We start from the raw sequence: 20473 nt of genomic DNA on the forward strand, positions 1-20473 counted from the left end.
GGGGCGGGAGGCGGCCATGTCGCTATTGTCTGCGCTGGTGCCCTTGCTCCGGGTGTACTGCATCGGCCTCCGCGTCATCCTGCACCAGCTGCGCCGCCGCTTCCAGCCGCGCTGCCCCCCGGCCTCAGGTGAGCACTGCAGCCGGCGCCGCGGGGCGGGGCGGGGCGGCTCCGGGCCGGGGGGCGGCAGCCCCCGCCGCGAAGAGGGGAAAGTTTGCCGCGCCTCCCCCCACCCACCGCGGGCAGGCGGCAGTTCCGGGGCCCTGGGGCCGAGACCGCGCGGCCCAGATGGGAGCGGCGGACAGTGAAGAGAAGGGAAGGGAAGGAGAGGAGAGGACAGGGCAGGGCAGCCGCGACCTTGGCTGTAGCGCGGGGCGCCCGGCCCGTGCCGCATCCACCGCAGCGGGGCAGGGACTGAGGCACCGCGGCGGCCCGGGCACGGGCGCCGCCGCCGGGCTCCTCCCCTGCTCCCCTTCGCCCGGCCGAGCAGGACCCGCCGCACCGCCCGAGGGCAGCGGCCCCGGGGGGCTGCGACTGGCGGGGCGCCCTCCCCGCCCCCGACGCACCCCGCCCTCGCTGCCGGAGCCGGGCCCCGGCCCCACCGCCCCGTCCGGCCCCCGGGCCGCGGCCGCCCCGGACGCGGGGCGGGGCGGGGTGGGGGGCCGGGCCCAGGACGGGCGCCTGGCTGCACGCCGGCCTGACTGTGGCCTCTCGAGGCAGCGTGGGGGCTTCGTGGGCCGGGGGTCCCCGCTTCTCCTCTTCCTCTCTTTGGCTCTCTGACAGTGTTTCCTGAGACCTCGGCTCAGACCCGCGCGGGCGCTCCCTCCCTCAGCCCAGGTAGGTGCTTGGAAGGCGCGTAGCGGCGGGCAGCTTCCCCCGGCCGGGGTTCTCTTGCCGCTGCCGCCCGCCGTGCCCCCACCCCGCTGGGGCGGCCGGGACCGCCGGTTTCGGCCTCCCTGTCCCGACTGCTCCAGGAGGGGAACGTACCTGTGCTCCAAAATCTTAGTATTTGACACCGGCTGTCACTCGCTGATAGCTTTTAAGCTGACGAGTGAGTGACACTTGTAGGTTTTCTAAGGGACTTTAGGTTAGTCGTTGTTTGAGAAGTTGAGAAGTTAGGTTTTTTCAGTGATTTGGATCAGCAGCATGTTAAATGCTGACTTAGGGGAAACTTTGAGTTTGCCAGAAAAACAACAATCTGCTCACATTACTCTCGAAGACTCTAAAACGTTTCTGAGTTTATAAACTTAGAGCAAGCTATGAGTTCAGACAGATGTGTAGGTTATCATCAGAGCTGAGCATACCACTAGCATTGAAGTCCATGCCTTTAACTTTCTGTCCTTATCCACAAGTAAGCTTTTGTGGCCCTGTTGATATTTTTAACCAGAGGAACAGTAAAAAAAGTAATATTGAGAGGGCCGAGTGTTTCAGTAAGGAGTTCAGGCAGATGAGGATATTGGCATAGAGAATATCTGAAGTACTGGGAAGGAGATGGAACAAGTACACCACACGATAGGAGAGTATTCCTTCTTCTTATCACATGTGGCATCGTTGGGTAGCATTTTGTCTACTTTTTGTTCATTCCTTATTCTTCTGCTGGATGAGATTTCTCATTCTCAAAAGGCAGCAATAAAACCCGCAAACAAACGAGATGACCCTGGTGACAAAAAGGGCAGATGTGCATATGGTTTGAAGTCATCTGAGCATTTTTCTAGCATTAGCGTTTCTTGGCAGAGGAAATTTGGGTATTTTGCCTAGGGTGTGTAACACTTTCCAAATCTTTTTTCGAACCACAGAGAAATAGCATGACAAAAATATGACCCAGTGTTTTGTTGCAGTCTGCTATTGAATAAAAAGGTGTTGAATTTGGAAATGCCGGAGGAAGGCGGTGAAGATCCAACCTGGGAAATGTCACTTGCCTAAGTGGGACCAAGGCAGATTTGACAGATGTGAAAAGTTTTCTTTTAGCCGTAACTTGGGATGTTTTTTTTCCAAGGACAAGTGGTTTCGTTCTCAGCTAGTTGTTTGCATGCAGTTCCCTCTTGGCAGTTACGTGCTGCCGTGCTTTGACTCGCTGTGTCCAGCCATTGCTTAAAGAAGTGATTCACCTTAACAACTGGAACCTTTTTACCCAGATGAACCTCGTTTCCATAATAACTTCAAAATCGTGATGTCAGTGCAACAAAAAGCAAAAGTGTTATTAGAACAAGCTTGGATCAGTAAACTACAATTTCTGTAAGAAAATCCTGAGTACCTTTTTCAGACAGTAATCTAGAAAGGTGTATATGTTTAAAATGTTCTGTATCTTTTTGAGGGGGTGTCCATAACTCTCACAAGTACAGGCATTTTATTGTAAAAATGCCTTCCTGGGGAAAGCTTGGAGTGGCAAAGTGGGGCTGAGAAGGACAGGACAGGGAGGCAGAGATAGGTATTCCTCTGATCCTGGCTTCCTTCACCTCAGTTTCCATGTCAGAGTTCCCACTCTCTGTACAGCAGCAGTGGAGATCTCATTTGGAAGATTTAACAGAGAGAGATGCCTGTTGGCTTGTCCTTTAGCTTTGTGGATGAGTAAAGGGTTCTGGTCTCCGTGCAGCCCTTCTGCCTCTGAATTTTCCAAGAAAAGCTTGCTTTCGTTTCCTTTTTGTGAAGAAATGCTCAGGATTTTAATCCAAGTAAACGAAACTAGTTTCACTTTTATTTTTCCTTATCCTTACTTAAGAGTTGCGTGCTCTTGGCACATGTGCTTTTAAACATGACACATGTATTCTTTCACATCCTACTGGAGTTCATCTGATTTTTGTAGATGGGATTCAAGACAGTTTTTTGGGGAAAGACTTTGATCTCTGAAATCTAAGTTCAGTGCAAAAACTTGGTAATTGTTTCGAGTTGCAAACTGAAAAGATAGTAACATTCTCTATTCAAGAGAATGTCCCCCACCTCAACACAGAGTAGGGAAGTTGACCTAAAATTCTGATCTTGAAGCTCAGGGAAGGGAAATACAGAGCTGGGACTATAAACAGTGTGTGCAGTCAGCGATTGCTTTGCTAACTAAAATCAGCATAGAGGAAAGTGCAGAAATAAAGGGGAACTTAAGTTAAAAACATTTCTCCAAGTACTAATTGCATAAACAGTATAACTGCTAATATGTAGTTTTAGTGTTCAATGGTTTAAACTATTAATAGTTTCCTTAGAAATTCCTGCTTGGACTTCTTTACAGGGCTTAATCTTAATTAATTGGAAAGAATTAAAAAAAGCTCTGCACGACTGAAGTTCTTGATTAAAACAGCTTTTTAAAAACACCAATCTAATCAGTGGATTGATAAAAGATAAACTAATATTAATTGTGACACCAGGATATTACCAGTGGAAATATGATCACCAAAAGTCATCCTACTGATAAGAAAAATGTTTCATATAATTAAAAGCTGCTCAAAGAATTTATTTGGCATCTTTCTCCTGCATTTTTTCTTCTACTGTACATATCTCATTGAAATTTGGTAGGAGAAACCTAAATGCTGAGTCTTATGTAGTAGTTTTGAAGTCTTTGTAGTTAAATTTGGAACATGTAATATGTAGAAAACTGTATCTGAAGAAGGTGGTAATGTGGATTAAGTTCAGGAGACTTTAAAGGTGACTCCTGTTCTTCTTAAAAATGATTGAAATTTCATACATGTATTTTATTTCCCCAATTGTTAGTTATTCAGTATCCTCATTTGTACTAAGTTTCCTTACAGTTAATTGTGAAATGTTGATTTAGGATCATGCATCTCTTAATTTTGATTCATATTTTGAGGGCTCTTACTTTATATGAGTAAAGCGTAGTGAGAGACTGAGCACTTCCTGCTCAAAGCTGTGTGAGCTCCAGGTTCTAAATCATCCAGAGATGGGTAGAGAAGTGACCAGGTAGGAAGGATTGATGGCAGGCAAAGATGCAGTGTCATCTAGCAGTTAAACCTTCTCCCCACGCATGTCCCTAAAAGAGTTACTAAGTTAGTTTCAGAATGAGGAATCACTTGCTTTATGCTTGCCCTTGTGCTGACTGAGACAAAGGTTGTGGGACAAGGATACCCACAGGGTGCCATTGCTGTGCATGCACAGGGAGGCAGAGCTAAGGTTGCAGGGTGTCTGCACACCCATTTCCTCACATTCCCGTGCTTGGTTTCACAATCTGAGTGACTCTTGAGTGGGTTTTGAACCAATTTTCTTCGCCACTGGGGAAACCGAGCCCTGCCTGCGAGGGTAGTACGGCTGCCCTCCACGACACAAGTCATCACTAGCATTATTATTTTGGCCCAAGGCCTGCCCTAGAGAGAGAAGTCCTGGGTTTGTGTTAGGAGAATGAGATGGGTGGTCTGAGAGTTATGAGGAGACAGCACAGCCTGGCCCAAGAACAGCAGGGATGAGGTGCTAGGGCCAGAAAGTCTGGACTCTTCCTTCTCCTCCTCCTCCTGTGGCAGCTGAGCTCACTGGAAAGCCATCAGGGGATCCCTCTCTGCCAGCTCTTAGAAGCCTTGCCTCAGTACTGGCTGATGGTGTTGGCCAGCTGTATGGAGGAAGCAAGGGAAAGAAACAGCAGCTTCTCCAAAGGTGCTCTCCTGTGCGTGGTAATTCAGGGTTGCTGTTGTTTTTGCCAGGAGTAGACTCTGAGCACTGTTTCACTGAAAGTGCAAAAGTTTACCTCTTCTTGGAGAGAAAAGAGAGGTGTGGGGTTTTTGGTTTGTGTTCATAATGCCAGTTATGCTGTATAACACTCAATGAGAGGCAGAGATGATTAGCAGTTTATATTTGAGCTATCATGACAGCTGAAATGTATTTTGCAGCATTCTACTAAAGGCTGTGTTACACTGGCATATCCTTAGCTGTGACAATGCTGCTCTGGGCCACTATTGCCAAGTGCCTGATACATCGCAGAACGATGGCAAAGCTGTGTCATACATGAGAATGAAGAGTGGGGTGAGTCTGTAACACTCCCGTACTCTGAAATAACTTCTACTTTATCAGTTGGTGATGAACTTTTTATGATCCAAGGTGTGTCATACTAATTTTAAATATTAAAGGTGCATCAACTCTTTTATTACAGTGCCTTCCTCCTTACTTTCAGGAATTACCAGGTAACTGCAGAGCAAACTCTTAAGATTTAATGAAATGCCATGAGCCTCTGTGCTTTCTCGAGATAACATGTCATGGATTGAAATGGAGGAATCTAAAAGCTATAATATGTATCGATATGACATGTCTTGTCAGTGCACTGTCTGATGCCATGGCAGGGTTACCTCATTGCACATTACACCACTTGGTCTTTCAAAATCATCAGTTTTTGTGGGATTGCATACCTTGGTGCTGTTGATATGCACATGTTTGGAATTAGGCAGCATTACCATGTTGAATCAATAGTTTATCCTGGCAACTTAAAGGCACTGAATGAATCACAGTAGAAGGCATGCTAGTAGGCAGAACATTGCCCCTCCCTCAGGAAAAAACCCAAAGTGTCTACACCCAGAAGTAAATCTTCAGAAAAATCCAATAAAATGCTTGCCCTGCATCTCTCATTCTGCTTCTAAACCAACAGCTGTGTTTAGATAAATATGTTTGGTATTGGTTAACCTGTGTTTGGTTTTCCATTCAAGACATTTCAGAAAATGTTGCAAAATACCAGCTATAGTTCAGAGAGAAAATTGGTTTTTTTGGGAATGTTCATCAGCAACAGAAAGCACCCCAGGGAAGCTTGCACATGTACTTTTTTTTTTTTTTTTTTTAAATATTCCCTTGCAGCAATATGAAAAAGTCAGATTGTTTCCTCCTGCCCTAACCAGCCAGTCTTGCCACCTGAGGATTTCTGGGCTTGGGCACAGGTGCAGCTCCCAAGGAGCAGAGAAGTAGCAGTGCCATTGTTTTCAGTCTGATGCTCCTCAGGTTCCTCTCCTGTTCTCTTTCTCTGCATTTTTGTGGAGGAGGCTGCATCTATGTTTACCTAATGTCTTCCTTCTCTTTTCCAATGCTGGCCAAGGCTGTGGAAAAGGGCTTGTTGCTGTCACAGTGGTGTGGAAGAAATAGGGAAGTGTCAGGGTGCAATTGCTCTGTGCTGTGACTTGGCTTTTTGGTGAAGTGAGATCAGCTCTGGTGGGTGCCAGCTGCCAGCACTGTTCACAGAGACGCTGTAGGCCTCAAGTGTGTGACTGCACAAGAAGTTTTCCTGTGCAGATAATCAAGGTACAGATTGCCAAGTCTTGCCTTATCACCACACTCATCTCTAGTGTCATCCCTTCCCAACTTTTGTAGCCTTTTGAAGAAAATGCAGCAAAATTATTTTCCATCTGGTGTGCATAATAACATTTATTAGTGCTTCCCTGTCTGCTTTTCCTGTAATTATAATGCACTGTTATTCCAGGAACCAGGATTGTGAACTAGTACTTCAGGAGATGACTTTGATTTCAGAAAGAGAAGGACAGGAAAGGTGTCAGACGTATTGTTGAGCTGCATGTAGGTTCAAGCTCCTTTTCCTTTTATTTCAGTCAGAAAACATCTTTACATTTGAGAGGAGCAGATTATTGCCATAATTTGCACCACAGATTTTTTATTATGTTTTTTTTTTTTTTTAAAGCAAAAGCTGGAACAGTTAGATCAAACTAACAGAACTTCTTTCAAAATAAACAAACAAGAAAACCTTTGCTCCTTCAGTACCAGGTTTCAATTGAAATAAATGTTAACAGCGAAGTTCACTAATTCTTTGGCAAGAGGATGTTGGTCTAGTTCTAACTTAAGAGGCAGGAAAATTCTGTAGCAGAAGACCAGTTTTTGTGACAGTAAGTTATCAAGTCTGTGGTGGTGGTTATGCTTTCTCTACCCAGAATTATGAAATTCCAGAAAAAAAGATTTACTCAGGTCTTCTAGCTCAGTTTCACAGCAGAATGGGATATATTAAAACCCTTTTTAATTTTTGACAATCCAATAGGCTTCTTGTAGGTCACACTTCCTGCATATTTTACCTTTAAATTTGCAAATGTAATTAGTGATTAGGTTTCTTGATACATTCACAGAAACGCTGATTTCACATAGTTGAGTGTGGTCAAACTTGTGCTTTCTCATTGTATCTTTATCTTACTGCCTTTATCAGGTACTCATTAATGAGTGAAGGATCAAAAGGTGGGACGGTGGCCAAGAAGCAATGGAGAATAAAAGTTTAGAAGGTTCCCCATCAGACCTAAAGTTAGTGGCTCACCCGAGAGCAAAGAGTAAAGTGTGGAAGTACTTTGGGTTTGATACCAATGCAGAAGGATGCATATTACAGTGGAAGAAGATCTACTGCCGTATTTGCATGGCACAGATTGCCTATTCAGGAAACACGTCCAACCTTTCCTACCACCTTGAGAAAAATCACCCCGATGAATTCTGTGAGTTTGTGAAAAGTAACACTGAGCAAATGAGGGAAGCCTTTGCCACAGCATTTTCAAAAATCAAGCCGGAGTCATCACAACAGGTTGTTCAAGATAGCCTCATCATGAAGACCTACCAGAACTATGAAAACAAAAAACATCAGGAACTGACATCTGCAGTCATCAGCTTAATTTGCGAGGGCATGTATCCAGCCTCCATCGTTGATGAACCTACCTTCAAGGCCCTCTTGAGAACAGCGGACCCCAGGTATGAACTTCCGAGCCGGAAGTACTTCTGTACAAAAGCGATTCCTGAAAAGTACAGTGCTATTAGAGAAATTGTGCTGAAAGAGCTCACTGAGGTTCTGTGGTGTGGCATATCCACGGACATGTGGAGGAGCGAAAACCAGAACAGGTCATATGTAACCGTGGCAGTTCACTTTCTCAGCAGCAGTCCTGCCAACTGCCTGGCTGTGAACTCACGGTGTTTGAAAACATTCGAAGTACCAGAGGATAACACTGCAGAGACCATTACACGAGTTCTTTATGAAACATTCATTGAGTGGGGGATCAATACAAAAGTCTTTGGTGCTACAACAGATTACAGTAAAGACATTGTGAAAGCTTGCTCTCTCCTAGATATTCCCGTACAGATGCCTTGTTTGGGGCACACTTTTAACGCAGGAATACAACAAGCTTTTCAGCTCCCCAAACTCTGCAACCTTCTTGCCAGGTGCCGAAAGCTAGTGGAGTATTTTCAGCAGTCTACGGTCGCAATGTACATGCTGAGCGAAAAGCAGAAGCAGCAGAATATTCTCCACTGCATGCTGGTAAGTGACCGTGTTTCCTGGTGGGGAAGCACGCTCGCTATGCTGCAGCGCCTCAAGGAGCAGCAGTTTGTCATTGCGGCTGTTCTCGTGGAGGACAGCAACAACCACCACCTCATGCTGGAATCCAGTGAGTGGAATACAATCGAAGGGCTGGTGGAGCTGCTCCAGCCTTTCAAGCAGGTTGCAGAGATGATGTCTGCTTCAAAGTACCCGACGATAAGTATGGTGAAGCCACTTCTCCACATGCTTCTGAATACTACTCTGAACATCAAAGAGAACGATTTGAAAGAAATCAGCATGGCAAAGGAGGTGATTGCTAAAGAGTTGTCAACCACCTACCAGCACACACCTGAGATAGACATGTTTCTCAATGTTGCAACTTTCTTGGATCCCCGCTACAAGAAACTGCCTTTTCTTTCAGCCTTTGAAAGGCAGCAGGTGGAAAACAGAGTGGTGGAAGAAGCAAAAAGCCTGCTGGAGAAAGTAAAAGAAAATAGCTTTAGAGCTGAAGAGAAATTCTTCACTGTTTCAGAAGAGCCCCCTATGAAAAAAATCATCATCTCCTCTACTCCTCCTCCTACCAGTGTCATCAACAACATGCTTGCAGAGATCTTTTGCCAGACGGGAGGCGTGGAAGACCAGGAGGAATGGCATGCTCAAATCGTTGAGGAGTTGAGCAACTTCAAGTCACAAAAGGTCCTCGGTTTGAATGAGGACCCACTGAAGTGGTGGTCTGACAGACTAGCGCTGTTTCCAGTTTTACCAAAGGTTCTTCAAAAATACTGGTGTATTCTGGCCACAAGGGTCTTCCCTGAACGCCTTTTTGGTTCTTCTGCTAATGTTGTGAGTGCAAAGAGAAACCGGTTAGCCCCGGCTCATGTGGATGAGCAGATCTTTTTGTATGAAAACAGTCGGAATGGGTCTGAGGCAGAACCGGAGGACGAAGACGAAGGAGAGTGGGGTTTGGAACAGGAACAGATTTTTAATTTAAATGACTCGGTAAACATAAACAATAATTTCTTTAATATTCGAGACAGTGGGTTTGTTTAACAGGACTGCTGCGGTACATTTAATAACAAAGAGAAAAGGTATTTGTCTTAAGTTACCAAAAATTCTTCTGTTTTGTGCTATGAATGCTGTAAATATTGAACAGTTGTAACAAACTTGATTTAGCTTCCATTGTCTGTGTTTTTCCCACTGTCTTAAAACATGAATGACTTGTGATTAAACAGCACTGAAATGAATGAGGAAATAAATTCTACAAAGACCGTGGTTTCTGACTGTGGCCCAGATTTCAGAAAGCACTTATGCATGTGCTTCCTATCCACTTGTTTCAGTGGGAGACAAACACATGCTTATGTGCTTTCTATCATAAAATTATTTTCCTGAGTTAGGACCTTGAGGAAATTTTTAAAATTTATGCCTCCATTTGTAAATCCTGTGTGACTCAGGATGCTAGCTTTAAATTTTGGATTTTAAAATGTTTTTAAAATCCATAAATCTGAGCAGTGAATATTTTTAGAATATATTGTTGCTATGGAATGAAAAAAGATCTTGAGCCTGATTTTCACTACCTCATGTCTTAGGTCTGCTCTATGCTAGAAAAGTTCAGCTGGGATAATTCTGTTGGTTAGGGGACTGATGTGTTATTATTTTAACTGATACTGTGCTGGCATAGGCTGTAGTTTGGATGCATTTATACCAGGATAATTTATTTTCCTTTCCAGTGCGGTGTAAACGATACAAACACTTTTAAACTGGTATTGCTGTGTCCACATTAGTCCAGTTTTACCATTTAACTGCAGCTAAATGGCAAAATTGGTTTTTTGTCTGTTTTGCTTTGTGTCTAAGCAAGCCCTGATTGTAGTCTCTTGTGCTTTTGCAAAGTGGAAACCAAGTGTGGGGTCGAGGCAGTGTTGTGTTACCTTCACCTTGGGCCGATGCCATGGCTGATGCCACATGGTGTGTAGCAGGCAAGGCATCAGCCCTTTGGTAAGGGAGGGAGGGAGAGAGGGATGGAGAGGGCAGGGAGATGTCTACAGGCCACAGGTCTAACAGTTTGTCTGTGTTATAAAATCCTTAACATCTTCATTTAATGGGGACTTTGCCCAGGGTAGCTAGAAAATTTTGTTGGCAAGAAAAGCAAAATAAAAAGCTTTAATATTATGTAAATATATTTAAAAGAAGGGGACCCCTCCATTTCCTCGCATGTATTTAGTGAGTCTTTAAAATTGTTTTTTATTCCATTAGCACTTAAAAACTTTTTTCTCATCTCTTTTTGATTCAGTTTGTAGAGTGAACTTTAGTCCCATCCAGTCTAATGTTTGAGTACTGTTTCCGATTAGTTGTGTGTTGTAACTGCTCCCTTTGTGTCTCTAAGCATAAGTGTTTTAATCCCTTTTGAGAACTTGACAAACACGAAAAAAGAAAGGAAACCAACCTGAGACCCCCCCCTCAATCTCTTTTGAAATACTGCAGGTCATAAACATGATTAGAGTTTACCCTAGACACAGAGTAGGATGCACCAGGTTTTTTCTCTGAGGTGCAGTGGAGGAGTCTTGGCATTTTCCGGTTACAATCGAGGTTTGCTTGGGATTTTATTTCTGTTACTGGTGTCTCACCACCCCCACCCCCCCGGTGTAAGTCTACAACTATGTTAAACAATATCTGTCTGTTACTGTTCTGGAGGAAGAAAGCTGGGGTTTTTTCATCACAGTGGCACCCATGGACATTGGGTTGTAAAAAAGGCACAGACAGCAGGAACATACAAAAATGAGAATGGCAATGGAATTGAATCTATTGCCAAATTTTGTTTATGGTTTGGTTTAATAGTTTTTGGAAGTTTGAGGCCTCTGTGTTCTTTGTAGGTGGCGGGAACAGGTGGGTGAGTGAGGAGGGAGGACAGAAGTTAGGCTGAAGGAACAGGAAGCAAGTAATCGCAAACTACATAAACAAAAATGTTTAAGCCTGGGAAAAATGCTGTTAGCAGGTGGTGCGGTCTGTGTTTGGCTGTTAGTAAGCCTGGGGTTTTTCTTTCCAGCCCCCTGAAAACTGATCTGCACTTGTACAAAGTACACGCACCGTGCATCCTGTTGCATGTTGCTCCTCTCCACATCCACTGAAGAGGTGTATGTGATTGCCCAAGGTGCAAAACGCAGAATCCCGCAGGTGTGTAAGCTATCTGTGTGGGCAACAAAGTCAAGTTACAAAAGGGAGTGAGATACCTGAGCTCCTGTGACACCCCAGCAATCTGCCAGGAAGACCTCTTGGTTTTTATGGCCATCGCTTGCAGCAGCTGTTACCACCACTGCAAGCCCTCCCTCCAGGAGCTGCACAAATGCTGGTGCAAAGTGTGTGGATCTTGTCTTAGATGAGCATAATGTAAAGCTGTACCCTCACAACCAAGGCAAAGCCCAGAGCACCGCTCCCCTGGTCCGCACTTGGCCTTCCCCTGTTGGCAGCATTGTATTCATCTTCATCCTCCTAGGGCTGAACAAAAACAGTGATGCTTACAAGCAGTTTTACCCAGATCAGTGCAATGCACTACTCTCTTCCTTCCAGCTTCTTTTTATTTTTTGGTATCCAAAATAAAATTGTAGTCGGTTCCATTGATGTGTCTCAACATTCTTTTAAAAAAAGGAGAAGAAAAAGAAAAAAAAAGGAGCAAAACCACTGTTAGTCTTACCCATTGTCTGTGAGATTTTTATTTAATGTTCTAAGCCTGGAATATTGTTAAATAAACCAGAAAAATAAGTTAGTTACTAGATTATTTGTCTGATGTGTGGTCATATCTGCAGCACTTTATGACTTTGAACTCTTCCGCAACAGGGGGAGGTTGTATTCTGAGGATTTAAAGCTATGCATTTATTTTTCTTTTGATCCTGTAAGTTATTTTTTAAAAATGCTGTAAAAATCTTTTGGATTAAAAAAAATGAGGATGAAAAATGTTGGAAGTTTAGATGATTTCTGTTGCTTAAATACGTGTGGTGTTTTTCATTTATTGACAAGATTTTCTGTTGTTTAGTTGGGTGGAGAAGGAAGATTGCAGAGCTGTTTTAAATATTGCTACAACTTGAGTTAACCCTGATGTTACTGCCAAGGGTGGGCCCAGAACACATTTCCTAATAATGCTACTAAGTCAACTTTATGTTTGTGTTTCTTGACAGCTATGTTGAATCCACAGCCTAACCTTTCCTTTTCTCTTCAGTACGGCTGAGACATCTTTTTGAAGGGGCAATAGAGGAACGAACTGCAGCTTTTGAGTGCTTTCATGCTGAAAAAGTGAATTTTTGAACAGGTTCTCAAAGTACATACTCTGTGTCAAAAGAAGAATAGCCCTTTGTCACCAACTAGATGTTGCAAATTCAGGGTTAAAAGTCGGTGGGCTAGCTGAGGTTTCTTGGGGTAACAATTTAACTAAAGGGTGTTTTGTGTTTCTGACCAACCTTTGTACGCATTTCACCTCCCTATGCCATCAGGGATTATGTGAAGACAAAGAGAAAAGCCTGAACCATACTGAAGTTGAAAAGGTGAATTTTTCCAGCAAACAATGTCTGAAATGCTTTGGTTTAAATGAGGGCAATAAAGTTTTGTATTATTTATGGAAAGGGTGTATTGTTTTAAGTTTCTATTGCAGCAGTCTCTTAGATTATTTTCAAGCGTTTTCTTTAACCAATGTCATGGTGTCCAATTAGCTTTACAGGAGCTTTTGTAAGCAGGCAGGAATATTAAAAGCAAAAGAAACACAAATTGATTATTTTTAATATTTTATAGGACTTCTGAAAACTTTAAAAGTGATGTGTAGTTCTTGATTTTTGTCCTTTTTGTGTGACAGCTTAAAAAGAAGGGGCTGCGTGAGGACATCATTTCTGAAGGAGGGGAAGTGCATGGCTATGAACACAGAAGTAGTGTATTTTACATATTCCATGACAGCTGGGTAAAGGAAACTTTATGTTGGAAAAATTACATTTTAATCTCTGCACACCATACTCCTTTTGGTAGTCTCCATTTCTGAGTGTCCTTCTGAAGATCTGGTGATGCTGGTTCTGGTGGTGTTATCTAGTCTAGACTGTCTTTTTATCTCCACTGATAGGACTTTCCTGGTCTCTTAAGTTTTGTGGCTTTTTTTTTTTTTTTGCTTTGGACCAGACTGTATGGTCTGTCTTGCCATATCTCCTCCAAATTAATTTCTGCTAAATTCAAAACATTTTTAGGGGACATAGGGAAATTGCGGAAATTGGTTTTGTGTTTTTAGTAACATTATTTGGTGCTGTAGAGAGAACTTAAAGATACAGCTTAATTTTATGTTTACCTTAAGAGCACATCAGTAAAGCATGTCTTAATGATATTATTTAAACTGATTTCAAAACATCTCGCAGTTTATGATGCTACCATTTTTGCATACAAAAGAATTCCCTTTATTTATTGAAATTATTGAAAAATAAAAATCAATTAAATTGATTTTTACTGCTCTTGCAGTCCCTTTCATTTTAACCCAATCCTGAAGCTGGGTTAAAATGCCCCAAGTTGAATTGAATTTAGCATTAAAAAAATGGAAAAAAAGAAAAACAAACCACTGTCTTTGAGCTCACCTTGTGTTTTAAAAACACAATTTGGTTTAGATCTTTTTAAAAATTCAAAGGCTGTTGCAGCAACTAATTTCAAATGAGAACTTGGAATTGTTAAAATATTAAGATTTTTGAGCAATTCTGTTGACATTTCCACACTGAGTGGTATTGATTTCTCTTGCTTCCAGAAGATCACAGAAGTGATGCTGCCATCTGCAGTGCTTTGAAATGATGATCAGATGTATTTTTTTTCAGAGGTTTTGAAAAGATGCAGCACCAGGTGCTGCACTGGTGTTGTGGTTTCCTTGCGTCACAATTAGTACTTACTTCAAGTTACTTGAGTTTACCAGATCCTCTGTCCTGTCCTCTCCCTGGCCCTGCCTGAGCAGAATGCCATGTGGGAGCAGTAGGGAGGAGAACTCCAGCTTCTTCTCTTATAGAGAGACTTCTTGGAGAGCAGATAAAATTCAGTTTAAAATGAGTTTAAACTACGTTCTTATTCCACTCTGCTGGGGCTACAGCACCTGTGCCATGGTGTGAAAAGGCAGCGGCAACGATTCCTCTCCCCACAGTGATGTGCACTGGAACACATGGCTCAACTGGACCAAAATTGCCTATGTAAGGGGAATATGCTGAGGAATTGAGCTCAGCACAGCTAGGAAGCTACACTCAGAGTCAAAGGCATAATAAGCATGTCAGGGTAGAAACAGTATCTGTGCTGGTCTCCTTAGATGGTGGTTTAAGGTACCATAAAAAGATACTGGTTTGTGGTCCAGGCCAAAGCTGTGCCTGGGAAATTTTGTGATTATTCAAATAGTTACGTGTTTAATACTTGCACAGAAAAGAGTGTTCTGTGACATTTAAATAAATATTTTATATAGACAGTAAAGCTACATTTCCTATTTGGTAGATATTTTGGGGGTAACATTTAGAGTGGTTTTCCTGGAGTAAATGTCATGGTCAGAGGTACACCAAGATTCAGCTATCAGAAGCAGTAGGGCAGTCCTGTTTGTAAGTATAACCGAGACAGGAGGGAATACTTTCATTTGAAATAAGTGAGAAATGTTGTCTTTATTTTAACACTTTTAGGTAGAAGACTAATTAAAATGCATCCATAAATGTTTGTGATAGCCTAATAATTCAGATATATCTGTAGAGAATTAATCCCTTTGTTTTACTTAGTTCACTGAAAATATGACTGTATTTGTCCATAGCTGCATGCGCATGATGTCATGTTCAACAGTGCTTCCCCAAACAATGCAGAGTAAGGTTATTTTTAAAAAGGCAGTTTCTTTGATTACATGCAATCCTCTGTTTGTTCGTTGTCCCCAAATACTTGCAGTTAGGATAGAAATATTAGTTTTTTATTTCTCCAATGGATAGTGCTTTGCTTTTAAATTTGAGACATTTTGTGTATCACTGTGTCTTTACAGACACTGAAATTGAAAGGGTTTAATTCTCCTTTTTTTGTTTTTGCTTTTTTTGTTTGCTTTTTTTCTCATGAGTCATCAGTGAGGTTTACAGTGATAGGAATTTGCAGTCATAGCAAGGAAGATGTCAAGTCAGCATCAGGAGAGCTCATGCCAGAAACATCCCGTCCCATGTGAATGCTGTGCTCCAAGAGAAACCTTCATCTTCTCAAACATGACCTTCTGATGTGTGTGTGAGAGAAAAATAAAGTGCTTTTGCAAGCAATGCACTGTTCTGTTTTATGGGTGATGGTGCAATTTGGTGTGAGTTTGTGCTCTGGGATGCACTTAGTGGTTTGGCACCAAATAAAAGTTTCTTGAGCACACAGCAGAACTTACATGAACAGATTACAATTAAATGTGAAAAATATGATTGCTTTACTTATGGGAACAGACAGGAAGTGGGTCCATTGAGGGAAAATACTGAAATTTTATCAGGAGTCTACAATTCCTGTCCGAGATCCTGATAGCATTTAAAAAATGCTAAATGACTAACCTTCCTGTAGTCTGACATTTCAGAACTCTGTAAAACGATTGTTTTACACACTTCTTGTGTTCAGATGCTGCTGGCAATGAGCTCTGTTAGCTTTGAAAAACTCTTGCGCTCCCAAATGGCCAGGGAGGAGTTTTCATTATTGAGATATTGGAGAAGAAGGGAGATTGAAGATCTTACTGTGACCTGTCCTCTAGCCTGTGGGAGCCTGGGCTGAAGGGACTGTTTCTGGATGGTATTTTAACACGTTGTTCTACATAGATAAACCTTCACGTGCAGTCCAAGAACTTGCCACTGATTGTAAATCTGGCTGGTTCCAAGGGAGTGAGAGAGCCAGTCTTGTGGATGAGTGGAGCCACCTGTGTGCAGCATGTATCCCCTCTATCCCTCATTCTAAGCCCCACTTTATTTCTTGTGCAGGCCGTAAGTACGTTGGTGCTGCTCTTCGCTGTGTTATTTGCTGTGTGCCTCTTGTATTCCAAGTGTAAGAATAGGAGAACGTGACCTGTGCGTTTTCAAGCCTTGGTGAAGGTAGGCAGAAGTTCACCTGCAGTGTTCATGGTTTGCTGCCTGGTTTGCATGAGCAGTGGGTTAAGGATAATAACAGTGTTATTTACCCCGTGGTGCTGGGAATGCGGGACTGGCATTGCTGCTCGGAGATTCTTGCGTACCTGCTGAGAGAAATGAAGTGAGAAAAGCACAGCCTTGAGCTGTTGTATCTAAAGGTATGACTCAACACCCAAGTGGGCCTGAAGTGCTTGCATGAACTAGTTCTGCTGTAGTCTTGCAGACAATCCACCTTGTTCATGCCCTGCCCACTGCCCCTTCATAAAAGTTCACAAAGATTTCACAGTTCTTTTTGGACAGATAAATTCAGAGATAATACATGAAACTATTTGTCAGTTGTTAAGATTGCATACACTTTTTGTGCCTTTTTTGGCAAAGCATGCTAGAGCTGATGGGAGATAAAGTTCTTATTTTATCCCAGAGACAGCTCTTCCTGCAGTGAGGGGATCAGCTCAGTCCGCAAAGTTGATTTGTTGGCTGCACTTCTGCCTTTTCTCTAGGCTGTTTAGGAAAGTTGCTGTGCTCCACAGAGGCAAAAACAGATTCCTCCAGAATGTTTTCCCTGTGTTTTTGTGTTGCTGGGGCTGCTTTCTGGTCTGCACATGCCTGAAGGAAGGGGATGGGCCAGGCCTTTTGCCCTGATTCTACTTCTTCCCTGGGCCGGTTGGCCACCTCAAGAAGAAGATTGTGCAGAAGGTGACACTCCCGGGTGATAAGTTTGCAAACACCAGGACTACAAAATGATTAATTCATTTTATATTTATATTTAGGCTAAGATTAAAATGATACAAAATGTGGCCTAAAAAAAGTGTCTGCAGAACCCATGCACTAACTCTTTGACTTAGGTATCCAAATAAGATTTAGAGACCTTAACTCCAAAAGCAATCAATCCATTTTGCATGCTGTGTCTTCAGACCCTCTAAAAATGCTGGCATCACAAGTGTGTCTCTTTTAATATCTTTTAAATAATGGTATTTTGGGTAGACTGTGTATGAAATGCAAACCACTTTTTATTTTTTGTGTGTCCATTTTGTCTTCCATTGTGCTTCAAAGGTTAGTAGCCACAGAATTATTCTGTCTAAAAGCTATTGGAACACTTCAGGTACAAAATGTAGGTGAGCTTCAGAAGTAAGAGAAGTATTCTCTCCCATAAGCTGGAAGGCTTAATTATTCTGTTGTCAAAAGAGGCAATTGTAACTGCGTTTTACCAAAATATGTGAGAATGTGAAGGGTAATATTTACATTTTTTCGGTAAAATTCTGAGTAGAAGGCTTAAATGTAAGCACCTCACTTTGTGCCCTTACCTGCATCATAGCAATATGGAACAAGACCTGTGGTATTTTAGTGAGGGTGCAAATGAAAGAACAACCCTCTTTTACTTAGTCATTATTCTGCTTGTGAGGATGTTTCAGTTTTGATGATTTAGTCGTAACAAGAATAAAATCAACAGTTTCAGCAGATGTGAATGAGCATTTCTATTGCATGGTCCTTCCTTCCTCGATAAACAGGAACTTATGCTCCTTTGTTAATGTAGAACAAAGGAAAGGAGGCAAATGGGGGTACAATATTATAGGTGGAAGGTTGGGTGTTTGCTTTGTGCTCATGCAGCTGAAGCAGTGATGGATTTCAGAGCCAGGTGATGGACTCTGTTAATGCATTTGAGTCTAAAGATGGGCAGAAGGTATCTTTGCAAAGGACATATGGTCTTCGTCTACAAGACTGCGCTGTGCCAAACAAAGGCTGATTGTGCAAATTCGAACTTCTGCCATCTCCTAATCTCTGCGGTTTTGGGGCTGTTTGGCCTAAAATCTTCTTGTTTAGGTGATAGAGCTAGTTCTGTTAGCTTTAGCATCTTGCTGCTAATGATGAGATACTGCAACTTATGAAAATGAGCTAGAAAATGTAATTGTTCCTTTATTCCACTCAGCCACACTTCAGCTGGAGGCACTGGAGGTTATAGAAGACTCAGGTGAGGAATGTAAGAGCTTTACCGACAGGGCAGTTGGGTGGATGAAGGTCTTGAGTCATGCAGGACCTTGTGTGGACTCCGCCATGAGATTGCCTGTGTAGGACAAGTTGCATAACCAGAAGTCTCATTTGGTTTAGATGTGAGTGCTGAAGCAGCCTCATAACGTTTTGCAAGGCCAGAAGGCAGGTGGAAGTATTCACAGACCCCATGACTTGTTTTTAGAGATATTTTTGTAGTAGATAAGTAATAAGTCAGTTTTCTTAGACCATGAAAATACTGTCCCATCACAAATGATTTACTTGGGGGCTCCCTTGCACAGTGCTGGAGTAGTGTTGAAGTTCCATGGACACTGATGTGTGATTCTCAATTCAAGTCAGCTGTGGTATAAGGTTTTAATGCATTGAACAAATGCATTCTTAGGAAATACTTCGATATCTGTGTCACTAAGGTTATGTGCCTTGCCTTACAGACAGGACAAGGTTCCAGATTTGTGCAGTTAAGAGTAAAAATGTTAAATATCCATACACACATGCAGTCCTCTCTTGCTGTTTGCAGAAACTGTCTCCTGCCAGTTTCAAGCTTTCTATCCTCGAAGTTTCTAAATTACAGATGTCATTAAAGACAGTGATTTTGGGTTTGTGGCTTTATCATACTGTGTGAATTACTGCATTAAAGTTGCAGATGTGGTGGATATAGCAAGATTCAAATGGGCATATTACCAGCAAGGAAAAAGAAATATTTGAGAGCTGCAGTTCCCAAAGCAGATAATCAAAAAGGTGGGGAAGTTCTGCTTCACATGAGGATTGCTTTTAAGAAAAAAGAAAATAACATATTTTTGTAATAAAATGATGACATTTATTTTCATTACATTGTATTTGTGCTCTGCTAGAAGAGCTTTGATACTTCACAGAACATTCATTGGGCAAGAAAATGACATTCCCCATCCTACTCATAACATCCTCTGAGTTGTGTAAAGCTGAGTTAGAGTGCCTGGCTCTGATACACTTCTGCTTTTGGTTGTGTGCCTGTTTTCTGCCAGAGTATGATTTCTGGGACATGGACATTTTGCCATCTGAGGGAATGCCTAGCCATGATTGCTAACATTGCTCAATACTTTAAATTAGCCTGTAGAGGGAAAAAAAAAAAAGGAAAATTGGACCAAAAAAATGTGCTGAACTTGTTTCTGAAAGATGACCTCAAGGGAATAGCTAAAACCTTTCTTTTTTTTCTTGTTGGCACACAGGTAACACTGGTAACATGGTTGATATAACGAAACACCCTTTTGACTCTCTGAGCAAAGAGTCGTCCTGGTAAACTCTGCACCGAGTTACCCTCTGGTGTGAACTTCACAGGTGTGAGGAAACCAAGTCACGCCAATTCAAAGCAAAGCTCTGCCGCCTCCTGACCTTGCATCTCACACTGGTGTTTCTCTTGTGTACAAACCAGGGACTGAAGTTAATGAACCTTATGAGTGTTCAATGCGTTCGGGATTAAGTTTTTAATCTGTTATGCTGCGGGCAAGGGTTTGATTACCAGCTCCGGCTGCGCAGGTGTGATGTGCTGCGGCAGGAGGCAGGGGATGCTCCGTGTTAGCCATTTGTACCGAAACTGCTGGTCAGGGCCCGAAGGCCGTGTTCTTTACAAAGCCAGCCCAGAAGATGTACTCTGTTCTAGGAAGGCTATTTTTAAAACAGAAACAGTTCTGTATAACAGTGTTTTTTAACAAGCATGTCAACCAGTCCTGACTAAGGAAATTACAGATGAGTTGGCATCAGACCTCATTCTTTAAAAAAAGTTCAGTAGTACCACTGCAAATGTCTTACGAAGTCTGCAACAATCTAAGAATTACACAGAATGAAAAGACAGTAAACAAAACATTACTGGCACTATACTTTCTGCAGACCAGGACTGACGCAGTGATGACCTTGTAATTTTTTTACTGAATGTATCCCAGTGACAAGGGTGCCTGCCGAGCAGTAACTGTTGTCTTTCTGGCAATTGAATATAACCTCAGTAACTGGAAATTGAACATTTGTGCTATGAAATGCTTCTTCTAGCTGAGGTACAAGGACTTCTTGGACTTGTTTTTCCAAAATAACATCTTTTTAATGAATAAAGTCATCCAGTTGAATACAGATATCAGCTAGTCTGCCTGCTGGAGTGTTTTCATGGTAATTAATACCACCACCTTTATATGCCAGTCTTA

At 42.4% G+C, this 20473-nt stretch overlaps 2 protein-coding genes across 7 annotated transcripts in view; both read left to right on the forward strand.

The window, feature by feature from the left end:
* The window catches only part of ZBED1 (zinc finger BED-type containing 1), a 53267-nt gene extending 40458 nt beyond the window's left edge, over window positions 1–12809 (forward strand). For 2 of the 5 annotated variants that reach the window (XM_048324015.1, XM_048324032.1), the window contains one exon: window positions 7114–12809. In XM_048324015.1, coding sequence (XP_048179972.1) covers window positions 7165–9252 — 2088 coding nt within the window. In that variant the 5' untranslated portion in view covers window positions 7114–7164 and the 3' untranslated portion in view covers window positions 9253–12809. Of the gene's footprint in view, window positions 1–39; window positions 129–669; window positions 837–4819; window positions 4953–7113 lie in introns of those variants that run through there. The other 3 variants (XM_048324026.1, XM_048323999.1, XM_048324007.1) reach the window with 3 other exon arrangements.
* DHRSX (dehydrogenase/reductase X-linked) overlaps window positions 17–20473 on the forward strand; it is a 163077-nt gene continuing 142620 nt past the window's right edge. Inside the window, exons 1-2 of one of the 2 annotated variants that reach the window (XM_048324043.1) lie at window positions 17–128; window positions 783–836. In XM_048324043.1, coding sequence (XP_048180000.1) covers window positions 17–128; window positions 783–836 — 166 coding nt within the window. The remainder of the gene's footprint in view (window positions 129–782; window positions 837–20473) is intronic. The other variant, XM_048324051.1, reaches the window with a different exon arrangement.

The sequence above is a fragment of the Corvus hawaiiensis genome, chromosome 2, assembly GCF_020740725.1.
Source record: "Corvus hawaiiensis isolate bCorHaw1 chromosome 2, bCorHaw1.pri.cur, whole genome shotgun sequence".
Taxonomy (NCBI): Eukaryota; Metazoa; Chordata; class Aves; order Passeriformes; family Corvidae; genus Corvus; species Corvus hawaiiensis.